This window comes from Dunckerocampus dactyliophorus, chromosome 5 (genome assembly GCF_027744805.1).
Source record: "Dunckerocampus dactyliophorus isolate RoL2022-P2 chromosome 5, RoL_Ddac_1.1, whole genome shotgun sequence".
Classification (NCBI taxonomy): domain Eukaryota; kingdom Metazoa; phylum Chordata; class Actinopteri; order Syngnathiformes; family Syngnathidae; genus Dunckerocampus; species Dunckerocampus dactyliophorus.
The window spans coordinates 4,950,758-4,971,617 of NC_072823.1; the positions used below are offsets into that span (position 1 = coordinate 4,950,758).

The 20,860-nt window shown below is 39.1% G+C and overlaps 2 protein-coding genes and 1 long non-coding RNA gene across 8 annotated transcripts in view; all 3 read right to left on the reverse strand.

The window, feature by feature from the left end:
* bicd1a (bicaudal D homolog 1a) overlaps positions 1 to 8,638 on the reverse strand; it is a 42,624-nt gene extending 33,986 nt beyond the window's left edge. For 2 of the 3 annotated variants that reach the window (XM_054777072.1, XM_054777073.1), the window contains exon 1: positions 8,170 to 8,638. In XM_054777072.1, coding sequence (XP_054633047.1) covers positions 8,170 to 8,385 — 216 coding nt within the window. In that variant the 5' untranslated portion in view covers positions 8,386 to 8,638. Of the gene's footprint in view, positions 1 to 8,018; positions 8,068 to 8,169 lie in introns of all 3 variants that reach the window. The other variant, XM_054777074.1, reaches the window with a different exon arrangement.
* A 3,296-nt stretch (positions 8,639 to 11,934) lies between these two features.
* Positions 11,935 to 13,932, reverse strand: LOC129181633 (uncharacterized). Its single transcript, XR_008570470.1, has 3 exons — positions 13,798 to 13,932; positions 13,404 to 13,502; positions 11,935 to 12,116 (listed from the first exon to the last, which is right to left on the reverse strand). It is a non-coding gene; the product is annotated as an uncharacterized LOC129181633 (long non-coding RNA).
* A 3,331-nt stretch (positions 13,933 to 17,263) lies between these two features.
* On the reverse strand, positions 17,264 to 20,860 carry LOC129181771 (synaptonemal complex protein 3-like). Of its 4 annotated transcripts, none has more exons than XM_054777371.1 (8): positions 20,383 to 20,860; positions 20,215 to 20,302; positions 20,106 to 20,140; positions 19,271 to 19,388; positions 19,082 to 19,181; positions 18,901 to 18,999; positions 18,688 to 18,830; positions 17,264 to 18,243 (listed from the first exon to the last, which is right to left on the reverse strand). In XM_054777371.1, exons 1-8 carry the CDS (start codon positions 20,501 to 20,503, stop codon positions 18,135 to 18,137), a joined length of 813 nt encoding a protein of 270 aa, XP_054633346.1. In that variant the 5' UTR covers positions 20,504 to 20,860; the 3' UTR covers positions 17,264 to 18,134. The 4 variants fall into 4 exon arrangements, with proteins under 4 accessions (XP_054633346.1, XP_054633347.1, XP_054633349.1 ...); XM_054777372.1 differs by having other exon boundaries at positions 18,726 to 18,830; positions 20,383 to 20,853; XM_054777374.1 differs by lacking the exon at positions 20,215 to 20,302 and having other exon boundaries at positions 20,383 to 20,490.

A 20,860-nucleotide genomic window follows, 5' to 3' on the forward strand; every position in this document is an offset into this window, starting at 1 on the left:
AACCCTCTGAGGATGTTATTGATCCACTGCTTGCCTCTATTTTGCTGCTCCTCCACCACTGCAAGCGAATGTAAGAGGAGCACAAAGACAAAGGAGGAGGCTGACAAAACTGTAATGCATCCTCAGGACTGATTTACGACTCCTTGACCTCTCGTTTAAATGATTTATGACCGAGAAGTGATCTCTTGTTTAAAACTAGAAATGCATGGTGGTCGATGAGCACTATGTATCCTCCTGGGCATCCCATCAGTCCCTTGCACTGATAAAGTCAGCAACAGTTTGCATTGATATGAATGATTGGTTGAGATGCGCTTCCTACATATACTATGCAGTGACTGGCCACAACATTACGTACACCTGCACTACCTTCATATCTCTTAACATTTGGAAATGTGGGGGGAACATAAAAGCCTCGACTGCCCACTGCCAATGCACTGCACAATTGTCGTTAATATCGATCCATTTTATATACGGCTTCTCCTCTGTTCTTAATGTTTGAAGTATTATTTTGATTTTCTTGAGTTGTGTGACTCCCAACCGCTGAGTGTGTTTCATCAGGTATGGCGTGGGAAATTGTCCAATTTCACTTCAGTGGTACAAAAATGTATATTTTTTTACAACAATGTATTTTTGGTGATCTATCCATGTGAGTAGGCCTGTCACGATAACGGATATATCGATTTATTGAACGATTTAAAAAAAAAACAGGTCGATAACTATGAGCCCTCGATAAATTGACGTTTACACGCGTCTGCTCCATCTGTGGAACACAGGCTGGATGACAAGAGGGTTCACTCTGCATGTGCGAGCATCTTCTCAGCTAGCCTATTAAGCCTCTTTGTCCCAGTAGTGGAGGCGGGGGCTACGTAGACTGAGAGCGAGCAGTTAGCGAGCAGACGCGAGTATGAATGAAGGCACAAAAGGAATCGGTTCTAAGCCGAATGCCGAATGTTCCAGTGTGGATGTGAAGCAAAGCCTTCTTCTCGATGGTCAACGAGGCGTTTGATCGACGGAGTAAATATTAAGTGAAACATCGCAAAATGGTGCACGTTCACAGTGTCGCTCGATACATTGCAAAAGAAATGCAACCTTTCAATAGGTTTGAAAAGCCAACAGTAGGAATTGCCTGGGAGATATCAGCAACATTGCATTTGAGCTCACCGTCTTGGCTATTTTTATCCACCTATTGCGTTGCTCTGTGTAGTTGTTTTGACAGGATTGGTCTGTGACATCGTGAGTGTTCTAGTAGGCGTCTTCTGTTCCTCACGTACACAATGCTTGAGTGGCGCAAATGTGACATGACAAAATGATCATTGAATAATAATAAGCCAAATGATAATATGGTTCAAGGACAAAATTATCGATTATCGTCGATAAATTTGAGCACAATTATCGACCAGCAAAATTTACTATCGTGACATGCCTACATGTGAGCAACATTTAGCGACAGAACAGTTAAATGCTCTTCCGCTGGATGGCAGAAGGTACATCCTTAACCTGTGTACAGGCCCGTCCCACGCCGCATTTCAAATTTCGCAGCTTCACTCTAGCACGGTTTTTCAAACATATATGAATTAATAAATCATACTCCTTCGTGGTTGAATATGGCCCATTATTTGTCAAAAAATATTTATTGAAGCAAATGTTAAGTACTTTTTTTGCAAAAATGAAGCATTGTCAAACATAAAAATGGCTAATTTAACTAAAAAAAACAAATACCAGGAATAAAGAAATCCATTCAAATAGTGAATGTAGTAATATACAGTAAATAGTGTTCGGTGTCACAAGCACCAGACTTGATCACCGGAACAACAGGTTTTTATTGCAGGTTTAAATGATCTCACCTCAGGCCCAATAATAACATAATAATAAGAATAAAAATCATAATAATAATAACAATAACAACATGGGCTACTGATTCTTGTCATAGCCCACAACAAGCTAAAACTCAACTCCGAACCCCCAACATTACTTCCTGTCCACCAGCCCTTCTGTTAAGATAAACTGTCTTAAATGCTTATATTCCATACTATATTGGTTATTACGAATGTAAAGGAAACTATAGGGGTGTTATTTCATGTCTAGAGAGCTCTAATCATGTTAAAAACACGTATTTAGAAGATCGTAAACGAAGAAGGAATTCTACTTCACTTATTGGATCTGGAACCGTGATAAACGAGGGATTACTGTACGGGGAAAAATAGTCCAATGATTTATTGCATCAATTAACGTAGGAATTTTCATTTAATTAACGGACAGTTTATTGACTGACACAAAAAGCACAAACTATCGCAGTAAAATAAGTGTAAAAGGTAAAAAATTGAATTAAAATGTTTTTTTAACGGAATTTGGGAAAAAAATACAAGAGATTTCATAAGGTCCTACTTGCAGAACTGTGGTCTTGCGCTGAATATAATTCATATCGACTGTGTGAACAGCATATCTTCCCCTAATTGCATGACTTAAGTGGCGTAGGACTTTAGAGGTTCCACTGATTACATGATTTGTGGTCTGCACACTGCCTCTGTACTCAGGCCATACATTAGCAGGGAATAACTCTTTTCTTCTTCAGTCATAAAATATTGACACGCAAGAATTTTATATAAGAATAACAACACAATCACAGGAAGCAAAACAAAGATGCCGAGCTTCTTGAAGGCAGAATGAAACGTGCAAAACTTCCACAGCTTATCGTCTTTGACAGATGTCATGCTGACATTATCCATTAAGTAAGTGTCTGAGAAGTTTCTCAAGCATTTACGTGCAAGAGGAAAACATAACAAATTCAGCATGAATGTCATGACAGGAGAGATGCAGTGCTCACTGATCATACTGATAATTGTAACGTCGTCGTCATTATAAGGCCAGTCAAGCACACGGCTGAGGCTGTTCCTGTTCCTCCTCCTTCTTGTACTTCTTCTTGTGTCCTATGAGAGCTTGATCTGCCCAGAGACAGCACTAACAAGCCACAACCACCCAGTAATGGGCCTCTGTCATGGCTTAGGCAGCACTCCAGAAACATCCAGCGCATACACGCTGGGATACACGGATGGAGAGAGTGATGGGGCTGGCGGGCATGCAGTGGGAATGAGGGGCGGGGGGTTAAGAAAAGAATACGAGAGCAGAAGACAATAAAGAGTGAGTAACTGCTTTCAGTTACATGCATTTCCTGCTATCGTACTTGCAGCCGTCCCAGATGGAGATGTGACTATGACAAAAAAGCTTTTAATTAACCCCTGAAAACCCAGCCTAATAACGTTTTATTCCCTTTTGACTACTTTTGCATGTGAAAATGTGTAGGTATGGGCGTGCGAACGTGAACTAGAGCAAAAAGCCACCATGTTGATGCTAATAACGAGTAAGAACTCAAAGCTTTGTATTTCCATACAGTACATACCAGCATGCGGTAACACAAGGTACTGCACTTTATAATCACTAGATTAGATTCAACCCCAAAACCCTCCCCCTTCTTCCTTCAAAATGCCTCACACACACTTATTAACGCATTTTAAAGTATAAAATGTATAGGCCAGGGCTATCCAAAGTATGGCCCGGGGGCCATTTGTGGCTTGCGGCATGTTTTTTTATCGGCACGCAGCACATTCTAAAAATATAATTTAACAAAAACACTTGAAAAAACAGAAAAAATGAATCAAATCAGCAGAAATGTTAGAATAATGAAGTCAAAATATTAAGAGAAAAAGTTGTAATCTAACAAGAAAAAGTCACAATTTTATGGGAATAATGTTGCAATATTATGTTAAAAATATTGTGTCGTTTTAGTAGCGCAAAGTTGAAATATGAAGGAAAAAATACGTTATTTTGTACTTTGTACTGTGGTAATGTTATGAGAAACAAAGTTGTAATTTTTGGAAAATTAAGTTGAGAAAAATGTTCTAATGTGACAACAATAAAGTCAAAGTATCTTGGGAATGAAGTCGTAATTACAAGAAGAAAATTTAGAAAAAGAAAGTTGAAAGAGAAAACAGAAAAACAGAAATGAAAAAAAAAAAGCTGCAATTTTACCAGAATAAAGACAAAATATGGAGAGAAAAAGTTGGTATTGTAATGGGAAAAAAGGCGCAATTTTACAAGAATACACTCGTAATATTATGAGGAAAAATGATGTCATTTTAGTAGCAAAGAGTTGAGATGTTAAAGATAAAGTTATTTCATAAAAGTCGTAGTATTATGACAAACAAAACAAAATAAAGATGGAATTTTTAAAAAATTATGTTTGAGGTGGGAAAAAAGTTAGAATATTTTGGGAATAAAGTCATAATATTACAAAAAGAAAATTTACAAAGATTGAAAATATTTGGAAAGTTTGGGAAAAAAAACAGCAAAAATGGTGGAAAAAAACGAGTGAAGATTGTACCGTAGTTCAGACTGCTAATAATACGCGCTTTCACTTATATTATCAAGCTCAGATGCATTTTTTTCTTGAAATAAATATAACTTCTTAGCATATGTACATGTGTTGGTTTACAAAACATCAAAGTAGACCTTGCATCCTTTCATTCTTAGGATGCGGCCTTCACTGGAAAAAGTTTGGACACCCCTGCTTTGGGTATTCACCACTAATGAATGATGACATTAGACGATCAGTGAACAGATGGAATTGGAGTCTACGCGTAGAAGTTATATGTAAGTGTCACTTTTGCGTCTCACAGCAGCGATGGTGTGTTCAAACAACAGAACGAAGCACGAAATCTCAACGCCTGACAAAAAAACATTATCAGTGAAGCAAAAACACCTAAACATGTAAAAATTGGTGGACTTTTGTTTAACAGTGGTACATGCATGTTGTACATTTGACCTGTATTATCACGTATCTATAAACTAATACAGAATCTGTTTTCTGCAGAAAAGACAGGCCATTTTTGGCATTCCTTCTTTTATTTACATAGTATTTTTTTTCATGTTAAAATACATTGCTGGTGGCTGCAAAAAATTAAAAATATGCTGTTCCTCTGACTCATTGTGAGATGCATGGGCCACACAACCCCTGAATCAATTCCAGTTCCATCTACAGTTTCCCTACAGTATATGCTTGTTATCATGCAGACCGCAGTGCAAAGTGATATTATTGTAGTGGAAGGCTCGCACTCTGCTTTAGCGATGGAAGCGTGCGACACACAGATAGGACTGGGAGGTGTTTTTTTTTGTGGAAGTAATATCACCTCCAGAAAATGTTCCGTGCCGGGTGAAAGCACGGAGTGACGAGTAAAACCTAAGAGGTCACAATGAAGAGATGACAACTGACATATATAGCTGATATTATTTCAACATGCTGAACATTGTCATTGTGGCTTAGGACTGCATGATATACGAAGAAATGATTCAACTATGAATTAAGACCACCAAAATAATGCACACGCCTCTTAGGACTACAGTCTTTGTACTACACCACTGCAAACTACAGCCTCGACAATGAATATATGAATAAATGAATAACTTTCTGACATACAGTATGCATTTATCCTGACCTCCAGGGTTGGGTATTGGTTACATCAGGGGTGTCCAAAGTGCATTTCTGTTTTTTTAATTGCTCCGAGGTACATTCTTAAAAGCAAATTAACAAGAAAACTTATGTAAAATATGGAATAGATGATTTATCTACTCAGAGATGGGTGGAGGAGCCCACAAAACAACTGTACTCATTTAAGAGTATAGTTACTTTAGAACAATTTTACTCAAGAAAAAGATATGTGATGTTCCACATATCGGTATCGGTTGATATCGGAATAGAAAATTGACACAATATCGGTTTTCGGCAAAAAAGCCAATATTGGAAATCCCTAATTCTGAGGAAAAATAAGTAATTTTAGTCGCATTAAAATATTAAAGAAATATTTTTTTTAGTGTTGGTACATGAAAAACAAACAAAACAACTAATAACGTTGTCATTTAAAAAAAAAAATTTGTTTGTGCAAAAAGTTCTAATGTTACAAGAATTAAGTCAAAATATTAGGGGAATAAAGTCATAATTACGAGAAGAAAATTTACAAGAAGAAAGTTGAAATTGTTTGAAAATTTAAAAAAAACAACATCAGAAATAAAAAAAAAGTCAAAATATTAAGAAAAAAAGTCGTATTCTAAAGAGAAAGAAGTTGCAATTTTACAAGAATGAACTCATGATATAATAAGGAAAAATGATTTCACTTCAGTAGCAGAGAGTTGAAAAATGTAAGAAAAAAATACGTAAAGTTGTAATATTATGAGAAACAAAAAAAACTAAATAAAGTTGTAATTTATGGAAAATTTGGTTGGGGAAAAAGTTATAATATTATTTGAATAAAGTTCAAATATTCTTGGAATAAAGTCATAATCTGACGGGAAGAAAATTTACAAAGATTATTTAAGAATAAATGTGAAATATTTGGAACATTACACTTTTTCACCTACTGTATATCACAAAGCTGAGATGCCGTTTTTTTTTTCTTGAAATATACACAACTCTTTGCATTTGTACCAGTTTAGGTTTACCAATATCAAAGTGGCCCCTGCATCCTTCCATTTTCGGCTATGTATTCACCACGGAGTCAAGGCGTAGAAGTTATATGTAAGTTTCACTTCAGCATCTCACAGCGAGTATGGTGCGTTCAAAGACCGCAGAACAAATGAACAAAAACTCAATGCAAAACATAAACATTATCAGCGAAGCATAAAGACATAAAAATGTGAAAATTGTGGGATTATTTTTAACAGTGGTGCATGCATGTATTACCAAAGTTCACACTAATAATATGCTTTTAAATATGCATAACTTCCTAGCATATCTATATGTCTTTGTTTACAAAATATCAAAGTGGCCCTGGCACCCTTTCATTTTTCAGGATGTGGCGCTTGGTGGGAAAACTTTGGACACCCCTGGTTTACATATTAACTCATACCGAAAGGGTGCAGGTGCCCGAACTGCTACAAAGCAAAAGAAAAACACAATAATGTTGTCCAAAAAGGTCATTGAAATACTTCAATAATACAATGTAATGTAACATAATATAGCACAACCCTCTCGGGTCACATTTTTACATCTCTTCGTCCGTCTCGTCATCATCATATTCCTCTCGCCATCATCTAGCATTGCACAAAAATCCATAAATGTGAGATATGAGGCGGGCAGCGCTTTGCTGCTGTCTCACTGTGAATGCCCACTACTTCAGCTCGATGCTAAGTGGGTCGCACAGTGGCCTCGTGGTTAGCACGTCAGCCCGTCAGTCTGTCGGAGCATCTCTGCGTGGAGTTTGCATGAGCTCCCGTGTTCCAAAAACACATTAGGGTGACTGTGGACTCCAAATTGTCCGTACTTGTAAATGTCCAGTGTACTGTAGACCCCGCCTTTTACCTGAAGTCAGCTGGGATAGGCTCCAGCTCACCTGCGAAACCAATGTGTACACGTCATATAAGAAACAGATGGATGCTGTGTGCTCCAAAACAGTTAAACTGCACATTTTGGAGTGGCCTTTTATTGTGGCCAAGCCATGGCCACCTGTGCAATAATTACACTGTCCAATCAGCATCATGATATGCCACAGCTGTAAAGTGGATGGATTATGAATGCCCACTAGCACCGATTTAGACAGAATTGTGAATAATATTTCAGAGTTATGCCTTTTGTGTATAAAGAAAACATTTTACATCTTTGGGTTCAGCTCATAAAAGATGGTAGGCAAAACATACTGTAAGTGGTGCATTTATATTTTGGAGTGTATAATCATCTTTTAAACGATTGAAGATAAGGAGGAATGATGAAGTCTTGGTTTCTAATCCCAACACGAAACCAAAGCAAAAGCAAAACATTCAAAAACTCTGATGCTCGCTGAACTGACCTCTCGTGAAGTACCTGCTGCAAGCTTGCCATATTTGCTGAAGTCTCAAAATTATACAAAATTTGAGCACAAAAAACACCCCCAGATTGGAACAGGATAATAAAGAAAACGAAATATAAGCTAAATGTAAGGATTAGAGATTGAAAGTGGTTGAAAAGTGCTGGAAAAGGTGTGCATTACCCTCACCCTTGGTAGAGTTTAGGTGTTGATGATGCAGGAAAAAAAGGTTCTTCATCTGTTGGAGACATTCAAGTAGAAATGCACATTTCCTGTTTCTCCCAGGTGGGTTCCACCATGCTGTGCTCTCACCTGCCTGCAATAAGTGTAGCACTCCTACCTCCTGTAATTGTTCCAACTCCTTCCTCAGAGCTTCCTGTTCGCTCTCCAGTTCTGCACACTTGTGCTTCAGCGCCTGGTTCTCCTCCAGGACCACCAGCCCGCACTCTGCAGCACGGATCTTCTCCCTGTTCGCTTCGCTCAGCTCCTGGGCGAGCCGTTCCACCTCGGCTCGGTACTGATCAACCGACTCCCCGCATCCTGCACCGGCAGCCATCGCCCCTCACTGTCCGGCTCTCTTCGTCACCTCCTCCCGCCCTGTCGGTCGGTCTGCGGTTCTCCTGCTGCTCTCTTCCTCCAGTGCAGAGGCGGGCGGGGTGGAGGATGGAGATGCGGAATATCCGCCCCCTTCCCTGGAGGCCAGGCAGCAAATGGAAAGAAAAAAATAAAACGAGATCGAATACTTATATGTGCCTCCCTCAGTAACTGGAAAAGATCTCAAAAATAAGAATAACAGCACATACTGTAAATCAAGCCTTGTGCTTTGAGCAAAACACAGCGTCATTTCTGCTTATTCATGGGTGAAATGGCGCCACCTGCCGGCCTTCCGGTCTCTGTGCAAGCTTCAACACCACCCACTGTAGTGTATCGTTAATTATAACGGCAGACCTCCACTGCAGCATTCTAGAGTACATGACAGCACAACATATCCAATTAAAAAAAATCTAAGGGGGGCCATTTTTACACTTATTTTTAGTTTGGGAAAAAAGGCTAACATCAATCCAATATGCTAAGACAGGGGTGTCCAAACTTTTCCAGCGAGGGCCACATACCAAAAAATGAAATGATGCCAGGGCCACTTTGATATTTTGTAAAGCAAATCTGCCTCTCAGCTTTGTGATATAGATATTATTAGTATGAGCTAGAGTGCTCTTTTTTCCTATTGTTGTTCTTATTTAATTTCTTAAATAGTCTTTGTAAATTTTCTTTTCTCATCATTATAACTTTTTATGCAACCTAAAATTATACAAAAACATTACACCTTTATACATTTTGTTTTTCATAATATTACGGCTTTTAAAAAATAACATTTCCTCGTATTACGTTATTCACGTAAAATTATGACTTTTTCTCGTTAGATTACAACTTTTTTTTTGAAAATTACAGCTGATTTTGCAATTTTTCCTTTTCTTTTTCAGTTTTCTTGTTAAATTATTTTTTAAGAATGTGCCACGGCTGCAAATGGCCCCCGGGCTGCACTTTGGACACCCCTGCGCTAAGGTGTTATGTACATTCAGCCAGCATGTCGGCTTTGTGTCCCTCGTATAAATATTTCATCTTTTTTTCTGAAATGATCCCTTTTTATTTTTCCCGGAGCTGCAGGCCACAGATAGCCCCCGGGACGCCCTTTGGACACCCCTGCAATAAACACAGGATACGACCGGGGTGAAAAGTTTAACCGCACTCAAGACCTTGTCACATTTAATCAGCTTAGTCATTTATGAGTGTTGATAGTGAAGCCTGTGTTGTGCTATCCTTGCTATAATTGGCAATTACCTTAGAGGTCTTCAGAGAAAGGAGCAGATATGAGGAGCTTTTGTCATTTTTTTGGGCCAGATATCACTCTCACTGTTATGTATTTTTTAATTTCAAATGGCTCATAGAAGACCGCTATTGTTTTGGACATTAATAAATCTCATAGTGATGTTTTTTCAACCAAAAATGGGGTAGTCTGGAACTTCAGAAATACTGAAAAATGCTTGAGCGCCACTGCTTTAGACAATTCAAGCGGTATTAGCTACGTTACACAATGATGAGTGATGTTCAACAATGCATTACATTAAAAAAATGATTCAGGTTATTATTATTATGGCTGCTGCTTCACTTCGAAGTTACCCAAGACATATATCTACTTAACGTTATCTACAGTGTATATGACTTTATAAGGTTGATAATACGCACTGGCAGAAGTATAACCGCTCACTTATTATCATTCTAAAAGATTATACATTCATAACATATTTACGGAACTGACTTGCCAAAGAATTGGTTCCTTATTATGTTTCTCCAACTTCCCCTGCTGACCTGCCAGTAACCTCAGTTTACAAGCTTAAATTTAGATAAGCAAAGGTTGTCAGAAAGTCAAACAGATGAAGAAGGAAGGCGACACATTATCTTATCGCTGACAGAGAAATGTGGTGTCATGAAAATAAAATCTCTCCTGCACAATTCCACAGCACAAAATATGATGGTGGTCTTGTTGTGTTAAAAAAAAACAACACTAACGACGTGTTTTGTTGAATTCAATCATTTATTTGAAGTCAAAGTCTATCCCAGTATGACCATGTTCCAGGCACATCAGGTTTAAAATTAGCATTTTTTTGGAATCAGAATGCACACATTATGAATAAAACGTGTTGAATTTGGATTACTGTATAGTGCAATAGATGGGATACACTGTACATATTTACTCATCAAAATTATAAGACCAGATGAAAAATTGAAAAAAATGTACATTTTGCACTGTTGGATGTTAAGGAGGTTCTAAGTAGAGCTTCAAAATGCAAACAGAAAGAAATGGGAGTGAGACAAAAAAAATGTGAGTAAGCAATTTATTGCAAACAATCATTAAAGTAAAATAGGCTGTTCATCAGCTGATCAAAAGTTTAAGACCACATCCTTTAAAAAGCCAAAATCTTGGCAAAAATGTGGATTCAATGTTGTTCACTATTATTTTCTGTTAGGTACTCACAGTCACGATCTCTTAATGGCAAAGGCAAAAATAGCTTTCTCCCTTTGAACGTCATCGGATTGTTGCGCTGCATAAGCAAGGCCTCTCGTAGCGTACCATCGTTGCTGAGGCTGGACACAGTAAGACGGTCATTTGAATCCTGAGGATTATGGAACAAAAAAGCCAAGTGGTAGACCCCAAAAATGTCACCAGCCGGGGGATCCGATTGGCTGTACATCAAGACAAGGGACAATACTTGGCCCAAATAAAGGTTGTTACTGGTGCCGAGTGCAGTCCAATAACCATCTGACGGCATGTGGGAAGGCTTTTAAGAAGAAAAAAAGGTCTCCAGAGGCCTCGTCCTCTTCAACGCCACAAAATTGCCTGTTTGTGATTTGCACGAGAACACCAAACATGGGACAATGAAAAGTGGGAAAAAGTTTTCTTCTCCGATGAGAAAAAATGGAACCTTGACGGTCCTACTGGCATGACATGGAGATCTCACTTGAGATGTTTTCCACATGGCGCTATCATGATCTGGGGTGTTTTTTCCTTAAATGAAATAATGGCACTTGATGTTGTGCAGGGGCGTCAAACGGCAGTGAAGATGTTGCATCCCTTATGAAGGCCCTTGACTGTGTGGTAATGACTGGCTTTTTCAACAGGACGATGCTGTAGTTCACAATGCCCGCTTGCCAAAGGACTTTTTCCAGCGGAATAACCTCACTCTTTTGGACCATCCTGCGTGTGCCCCTGATCTACCCTAAATCCAATTGAGAACATTTGGGGATGGACGGCAAGAGAAGTTTACAAAACATTCCCACAAGCCAGGAAACACTGGCATCAAACATGTCCACAACAATGTTTGAGGTGATTAACAAGAATGACGCAGCTACTCAGGTCCTAGTCTTGCTTGCTCAAAAAACGTTTGTCTCGCTCCCATTTCTTCTTTTTGCATTTTGAAGCTCTATTTGGAACATCCTTAAGATCCAACAGTACAAAACGTAAATTCTTGCAATTTTTCAACTGATCTTACATTTTTTATCAGGAGTGTACAAACAAACATATATTGGTATTATTCCATTGTGATGTTACTGTCACAACCTGATTGTGTCATCATGTACAGGAGTGGTCCCTTTCTGGCTGTCGGCCGCCAAATACAGACTCCTGTGACATGTCCTATGTGTGGGGGGTGACTTTGCTGTGAGGAACAATCTTGATTGCAGCGACACATGTGAGCAAAATGGCAGCCAACACGCTGCCACCAGTTGTGGCTTCTGGTTGGGACACGGAAGAGAACACACTGATGATGACGTCCTGGTAGAACCATTCATATATTATGTTTAATATTATATTTTATTTGACAAAGAGTATCTAATGATCCAATACAAGACAAGATCTATATTACATATTCTATACTTACTAATGCTTAGTTTTGATGGAAATCCATTTAACAATATGTTTAATATTGTGATTTGTCATTTGCAGTGTTGTTTAACTGCACTGCATTGTAGGGGTCGTAACAATCGTAGCGATGCCAAGGGTGATGAGATTGTGATGAGATTGATAGCGTGATGAGATTTATATTTTTCAGGTCTCTTCTTTGTTTCTTTCACAAACATCTGTGTTTTTTTGTTTTGCTGTCCATATTTTGACCTTGTTGATATTGGTATACTGTTTATAAACCAAAGGCCACCTCAGGGAAGTGTCCTTGGACACAAGAGGGCTGTGGGGGAAAAAACCCAAAAGGATTTGAATGAGCACCAATAGTAGTTTTTGCTCTTGTTTACTTATTTTGCACTATTGACTTTGAAACATTTTATTGTTATACATTAGAAGCTCGGTTTTCGTATGCCCCGGTTGTCAAATGATTTGGTGTTTGACGGCTTGTCATCCTTGCAGGTAACCATGGTTAACAGAGGAAAAAGAAAGATTTCAAGCACCAGCCGTTTTTTAAAACTTCCAGTCTGTTAGAACCAGCCCCTTTTTAAAACGTCCAGTCTGTTATTCACACTCAATCAGGATGACAGAGTCATCTTTAGCCTTTGTCCTTATCAATACTTTCACCTTCGCTAACCAGGGAATCACTAACATGATGTCAGCTGGTCCTTTTGTGGCAGGGCTGAAATACAGTGGAATTGTTTTTTGGGAATACGTTCATTTTCCTGACAAAGAATTTGCAATTAATTGCCATTAATTTATCTCTAGGCGCCAAGTCTTTAATGGGGTCTGAAAAGTCGCTACATCTAGCAACAAAGTCAATTGGAAGCACTGCGTTGCACAACTGCTCTAAGTGGAAATGTAAATTTGATTGACTGGTCGCGTCTCGTGGGTCGCTGTGCTGGCTATAAGCAGAGATGCAATATTTTCCAGGTTTTCCAAGTCACATGGGAACCCTGTTTTCTGCATGTATTATAAAACGATAATTATTCTCTATAAAATGTGTTTTATGTTCATATTTTTGGGTGTCTAGAATAAATTAATTGTATTTACATTACTTCTTATGGGGGAAATGATTCCACTGGATATTAAAAATGTACAAAATGTACTGAATGAAGAGATACCTCATAATAGAGCAGGGGGTTAATAGATGCGTATGCTTGCTGGGCATCCTTTAAGCTTTGACTTTTCCTCCATTTAGCTCGACGGTTCTGAAACCAGATCTGTAGAAGGAATACATACACTGTGAATATATTTGCATTAAATACCAGATAATCATATATCATTATCAAACAGCCCCAAGGCCTGCCCTAAATAATAAACCATGCTGTTGTGCCTCTGACCTTTTGAGCATAAATATCTTATCAAAACAGTTGTTCTAACAAAGATATGCTCAGGTATTGTAATTCATGTTACAGCTTTATTTTAGTGGCACAAAACTATGTCAGAATGTAACTTCAACAATCAAGACCTTAACATTCAAATACCATACTGCTGTGACAAATAATGTGTGCACACCTGTATGCGTCCCTCAGTGAGGTGCAGACATGAGGCCAACTGCTCTCTGGTGTTCACATCTGGGTAGTGAGTCTGCTGGAACACATTCTCCAGCTCCTGCACCTGGAATGGTGTAAAAGTGACCCTGGTTTGCCTCTTTTTTCTCACATCTGTAAACAAAGAGATGAGAGACTGTAACTATAACTATCTGTAACTATCAGCATTGTACTGTTATCTATAAATGAGACAAATGTGAAAAGTCATAACGTTGAAAAGTTGTAATATTCAGAGAAACGTTGTATTTCATTGATAAAACAAATGGATGCAACCCTGTAACCCAAGGTTGTCCAAAGTGTGGCCCGGGGGCCATTTGCGGCCCAAGGCTATTTTTTTATTGGCCTGCTGCAAATTCTAAAAATATAATATAACAAGAAAACTAAAAAAACAGCAAACATTGAAATATCAGCCATAATTTTACAATAGTAAAGTTGAAATATTAAGTTGTAATCCAATGACAAAAAATGATAATTTTACGAGAACAATGTCAAAATATTATGAGGAAAAATAGTATCATTTTAGTAGCATAATGTTGAAATATTAAAGAAAAAAACATTATTTTTTTTTAAATTGTAACAAGAGAAAGAAGGAAAATGTAAAATAAAAAATAAAGTTTCGAGGTGAGTAAAAACACCCTACAAAGCTGGTTATAAACTCATGATGAATAATAAAAAGTCATAATGTTGCAAAAAAAAGTATATAAAAATATGTTAAATATATATTATGAGAACATCGACAAAAAGTCTTAGAATAAAGTTGTAATTTTCACATAAATGCAAACACAAGAACCTTGAGACCAGTAGTCACTGCCATATTAACCAGATAAAAAAAATACTCACTTGCACAGCCTGTACTGGATTTTAGAGACTCTTCAGGTCGTCTGATTCGTGGACTTTCTATAGGGAACAAATGAGTTATTGATGTTAAAATGTGTATGTAAAAGCAGACAGCATTTGGAATGATTAGGAAAAACATACTGTACCTGTACATAAATTCTGGTTAGATATCCTGGTGTTCTTAATAACAGACCAAGTGTCATGAGCTCTTGCTTCTCTTCTGACACAAGTGGGCTTCCTCAGAATCTCCTCAATGGAATGAGAGAAATGCTTGCGTGGTTCCTGAACTGAGCCTTTCTCTGTGTCACCTTTGTCCCACATGTCCAGGATTTGAACCAATATGTCATTTATTTAAAGCACAGACCCTCCAAAAGCAGCGCAAACAACACCACAGATGTAGAAAACTCTCTTCTGACTTACGGTACTCCTCCTCTCTTTGGTACTTATCTTGCACTCTGCCCCTTGAAAGGTGAGGAGATTCAAGTTGCCCTCCTTCCCCTGTTGGCCTGTGTTTAACCCGCACCACATGATCACCATGGAGGTGGAGCGACTCTACATAGCAGCATACTTCTAGGAAAACTATGATCAGCATCCATTGTGAAAAGTGTTCTCGTCCGTGTCCCCAAAGAGCACACTCACACACTGATTATTTCATTGGTACCAACTTATCACACACTCTTAGGTTGCAATCTTAGGCGTAGCGATGGTTCACCTTACACCAGCATATGCATTACAGTCATGCATTATTTCAAACTCACTGGTTGTGTCGCTGTGTCAGACTGAAATAGACTCAGTTGTAAAACGTACTTGATTTAAAGGGCAGTTCCTTTTTTTCCTCGTCATTGGATTTACCGAAATGATATTCTCGACGACCTTGGCCCTTCTCTGGCCTTCCACACTTTAGTTCAACTCTCAGAAAAAGTGGCTTAAGAAGCCGATACTGACCTCTAGTGGTGTGTGCTGGGGAATGTCAGGACATGTACTGTACTTCAGTAAGTAGGAGTCTTACTTAAGTGGTGTGAAAAAGTGCCCTCTAACCGATTTCTTGTTTTTTTGCATGTTTGTCACACTTGATTGTTTCAGATCACCAAACAAATTCAGGTATTAGTCAATGACAACACACCTGAGCACAAAATGCAGTTTTTAAATGAAACTTAATATTAAGGGAGAAAAAAATCATTTGGGTTGGCCGGCCACTCCTGAGGACGTTCACCACTCTTCCATGTTTTCACCATTTGTAGATAATGGCTCTCGCTGTGGTTCGCTGGAGCCCCAAGCTTTCGAAATGACTTTATAACCTTTTTCCAGACTGATAGATCTCAATCTCAGTTATGTTTTAACTGGGTGGCAATCACTTTTTCGCACAGGGACATGTAGGTTTGGGTTTTTTTCTTAATAATAAAAAGTTTCATTTAAAACCTGCATTTTGTTGTCAGTTGTGTTGTCATTGACTAATATTTAAATTTGTTTGATGATGTGAAACATGTAAGTGTGACAAACATGCAAAAAAGTAAGAAATCAGGAAGAAGTTAAACGCTTTTTCACACTGCTGTACATGTACACTTGCTTGCATGTACCACTGTTAGATCATACCATTGAAAAGCAGAGGGGGAAAAAAGCACGAGAAAAGATTTAAGAAAACCAAGAGGTGTTTTTTTAGGAGGTTAAAAATTTAGGAATGGAGCTGGAAGTCAGTCACCGTTTGCATGCCCTCGTCAAAAGGGTGTAAGCTAGGCATTATTATGAATGACCTCAGGAGGAATGGTTGCATTTATATGTATTTACTGTACCGGCATATGCATTTGGAATTGTTATATATGAATGCAAAACTATGTTTGTAAAAGTATGAAAACATGTCTTATGTAAACATTTATGGGTTTCTAAAAGCCCCAGGGTCACACTTTGGACACCGCCATGAAATGGGCAATGTGCCATAAGAAAGAGCATACTTTGCATGTTGTATTGCGTGCAATGTGCTGTGGTCCATCCAAGCGGACAATCTACGGACCTCAGTAGACTTCCATGATTCCACGACATTGTGGCGGCTCAAGGCGCCCCCCATTACCGAACTGCAGATCCACTTCATCCGTAACATGTTCCATGAGACCCTTGAGGACTTCAGGTCAGCTGCAGAGAGGGATGTTAACCTGCAGGTGGAGATGTTTCACCAGTTTTAAAATGAGCTTGTAAGACTCCTGTGCCATGAATGAATACTCACATGATTAGGGGTGTAGCAACCTCACCAGATTTGGTGCAAGCTTGCTCATACACACATTATAATGGGACTGTCTGTGTAGCTTGCTATCACAACTCTGTACAGTAGATGGCATGTACTTATAAGGCACATGCGCGTGCCTCTACCGCTGCATGAAACGAAACCAACACCCGCAAGTGAATAACTTTGTTCTTTTGTTAAGTAAGGTTTAAAAACATGAGGTAATGTCGCACACTTCTTATGACAAAAAACAAAAAACACCACTTTAGCCGTCAACACAAACACTGAGTCAAAGTTTTGGAAAATCTCCACTTTGGTCAGAGTTTTGTGTCGTGGACAATTATGCAAATTAGATGAGGAAGGCAACACAGATGCAGTCTTTTGGGAACACTATACTGTACTTTATTTCCTTGTAGTCTGGGGGCAAATCAAATCACAAATCAGGGATGTATTCCAGAAAGCGGGTTTAGTGAAAACTTGAGTATGCGAGTGAGTGTATACTGTATGATTGGAAACCAAGGGCTTACGTAAAGTGTACAATCTAGTTCCAATGGGGTTATAAAGACCTTTTTCTAGCTGCCATGGTGAATTGTAGTATCAGGGCTCCATTGATGATGGCTTTGTATTGTGTTCATCCATACTTAACTTAACTCAAAGTGAACATGCTCGGGATTGATTGAACTAACTCAGATCAGCTGTTCTGGAACCAAAAACTTCCAAGAAGTTTCCAATCTCGGGTTAAATCAACTCAAGAGTTTACGGTTAGGCATCAGAGTGTTGAAACCTTCTTTCGGGTATGAACTTCATGTCCTAAAAGGAAGCGAACATCCTTAGAACAAACTCAATGAATACAATTTCAGCAAAAAAAAACAACAAAATAAAACAAACACAAAAATCAAATCAAACACTACTTGAAAGAATGATTGCGCCTGTATTACTTAAAATATGAATATACAATAATAACCAGCCTACATAGTTTATTATGCAGGATAAATATTTCTAAATAAAAATAGATAAATAAAGCACTGAATGTGTTGGTGCTACATTTATTTAACTTCCACTGAGCTAAGAGTACACATGCCAAACAATCAGAAAACAAAAATATAATCCAATAAGAAATACTACCTAACAACATTTTTTCCAAACACTTTGAACATAGCGCCGCATAGAAGCCACTCTGCTGACAACACATTCTCTTCAAGCTGATCGAATAAGACTTTTATCAACTTTATAAAACATACCGAGCAGGCTCACAAGAAGAAGACAAAAGACAAAACATTAAACCATCCGCATGGTAACCGCAGGCTAGAAGACCAGGGATTGCAGCGACTTGCGCACGGAGGCCATTTCCTGTTGTTGCTGTGGAAACAACGCACAACATCATTGCCACTTCTCTCTTCTCATTTCCTCAAATAAGGTCTCCTACTCAAATAGATGCGGTGTTTGCCAAGCACTTGTGCACACTTTGATACAGGATGCTGACAGTAGCAGTTCTGGACAAGGTTTGGCCTATAAGCCCATAGCTAGTTAATGACTGACGGCAGTGTTTGGGTTGAGTAGCTCAGTAGCTACTGAGCTGGATATTTGATGATGACACATGAAAGAAGAAGTAGAAGTGTTTGGGTTAAGGTCACATATTGGGAGAAATGCCTCTGGGTGTTCAGCTCCGTAGGTTGCACCCCCAGGTATGCTTAAATCCAATAAGTATTCAACTTTATACAGCTTGGAGTCTTAAAAATCTGGAAACATCAACATTTGCTCTAATCACTGTGCACAGAGTGTATGTTATTGGCTATATCCCACCTGCAGTTGAGTGCACAAACTTGAGGACGTTGGCTCACCGTATCCATGAGGATTTTCTTCTGCAAGGTGGCCATCTCCTTCCTCAGTTCTTGTTGAGCCCCCTGCAGGAAGTCCTTGTGGCTTTTCTCCATCTCGTCCGTGTTCTGTGCACACATGCACAGTAACATTCCAACATTTGCTCCAATAAACAAACATGGCTTGATGTTTTTCGACCTTGACAAACTGCGCATACAGCTCCCGGACCGCCACAAGTTTCTGGTTCTGAAGGACTTTTGTCTGCTGAAGGACCTTCTGTTGCTGTCTGAGCAGATTCTGTAAATGGGCGGATGAGGCGTGGTCATGTCATGTCATGATTGGCGTTGTGTAGTTGTGTATTATTAGCATATTGACCCACGTTGAACTTCTCCTCCTGCTCCTGCACTCGCTGAGCTTCTGTCTCCCACTGCTGAAGCACGGATGACACCTGCTGGGAGTGCTCCTGAGTTATCCTCTGCCTGCACACACACACTCATGTAAGTGTGGAGATACAGTAAGTGTGTGCATTCATTTCCACTGCATCTTGTGGGAGAGTGGGTGTTCATACCGCTGCCTGTGATAGGTGTTCCACAGTTGTTCCAGTTTGTGCTGACTTCCGTTCACGTAGGTTTTGGTCAGACTTTCCAGACACTTCCTCTTGGCCTGCATCACCCTGCTAATGTCACCTGTGCTCAAATAACAAACATTACATGTGAGTGTGGTAGAAGCCCCTTTTATTTGTAATGAAATGGCAGCTGAATAAAACAACGTCAGGATGGCTGTTAGTCAGTCAAACGTTTATTTGCTGCTGCTAAAACACAGCATCAACCATAGACATAGATAGACGCTGCATCGAGTGGGTTTGTCCACTGCTGCTATACGTCAACGTCGCTGCCATATTGGATGAGTAAAGGGTACGCTGTAAATGAATACAAGTCAATGGACTTACTTTCGTAAAGTGCCTTTCTACAAATAAAATTTAGTTAACTCCTCTCGTTTACACATTCACACACGTACTAATATACTTGGGAAAAAGTTAGGCAATCATATTGTACAAAAACAATCACATTGTTTTTGGTGCCTAATTGCGTGTGTGCATGTATAAACAAGAGGAATTAACTTTCTTTGTAGAGAGGCGCTTTATGAAAGTAAGTACATTTACTTGTACTCATTTACAAGTGCCTTGATGGGTCACTGCCTTGACCCATCCAATATGGCGGCGACGTTGACGTACGGATCAGCGCTCAATGCGGTGTCTATCTATATGGCTTGCTCTTACACAGCATAAACCAAAACTGTTCCAGCTGTGTTTTTATGTATGCTATAATTTTTTTTTTACTTGCCTTGGAAAGCGCCGTACTCTAAATACAATGTTATTGAGACGATACTGTTCATGTACATACCACCAAAGCGCTCCAACATAGAATGCACTTCTTTCCTGCACACAGTACACACAAACAACTTACGAAGAAATTTTGCGTATCTGCACAAAACGTAATATTTTGTCAATACCCAACAAGAGCACAGGCTGCATTGTCCTCATTAAAGTCAGCATAGTATCTTTTCTTCGAGGATATGTCTATACTCTCATTTTCATCGCCTTTATATACATATAAAAGAAAGTGTAGTGTAGTTAGCAGTTGTCTAATTAGCTGTAATTCAAGCTAACAGCTCATTTACCTTCTTGGAGGTCGTCTTCCAAAACACTACGGTTCTTCCTCATATTCGGAGAAAATTCAAAGACTTTGTCCATACGTTCCTCTGAGAGTTTCCTCTTCTTCATTCTTTTGCCAGTAGACATTTTTCCACCAGCTAGGCACTGGCAAATAACGTTAGCTGTGGTTTATGGCAGCTTGGCACGAGCAGCAAATGCCGCTAATCAGGTAGAGTGCAGCCATGGTGCCTTCACTGTCATGAAACATTTACTTTCATGCTGCCTTCACTGACAAGGCATGTTTATTGTCATTGTTCCTTCACTACTGTGGTATGTTCACTGTCATGCTGCCTTTACCGTCAAAGTATGTTCACTGTCACGGTGCCGTCACTGTCAAGGTGTGTTTATTGCCATGCTGCCTTCACTGTTGTGGCACGTTAACTGTCTTGGTGTGTTCACTGTCGCGCTGCCTTCACTGTTAACTATTCTACATTCACTGTCATC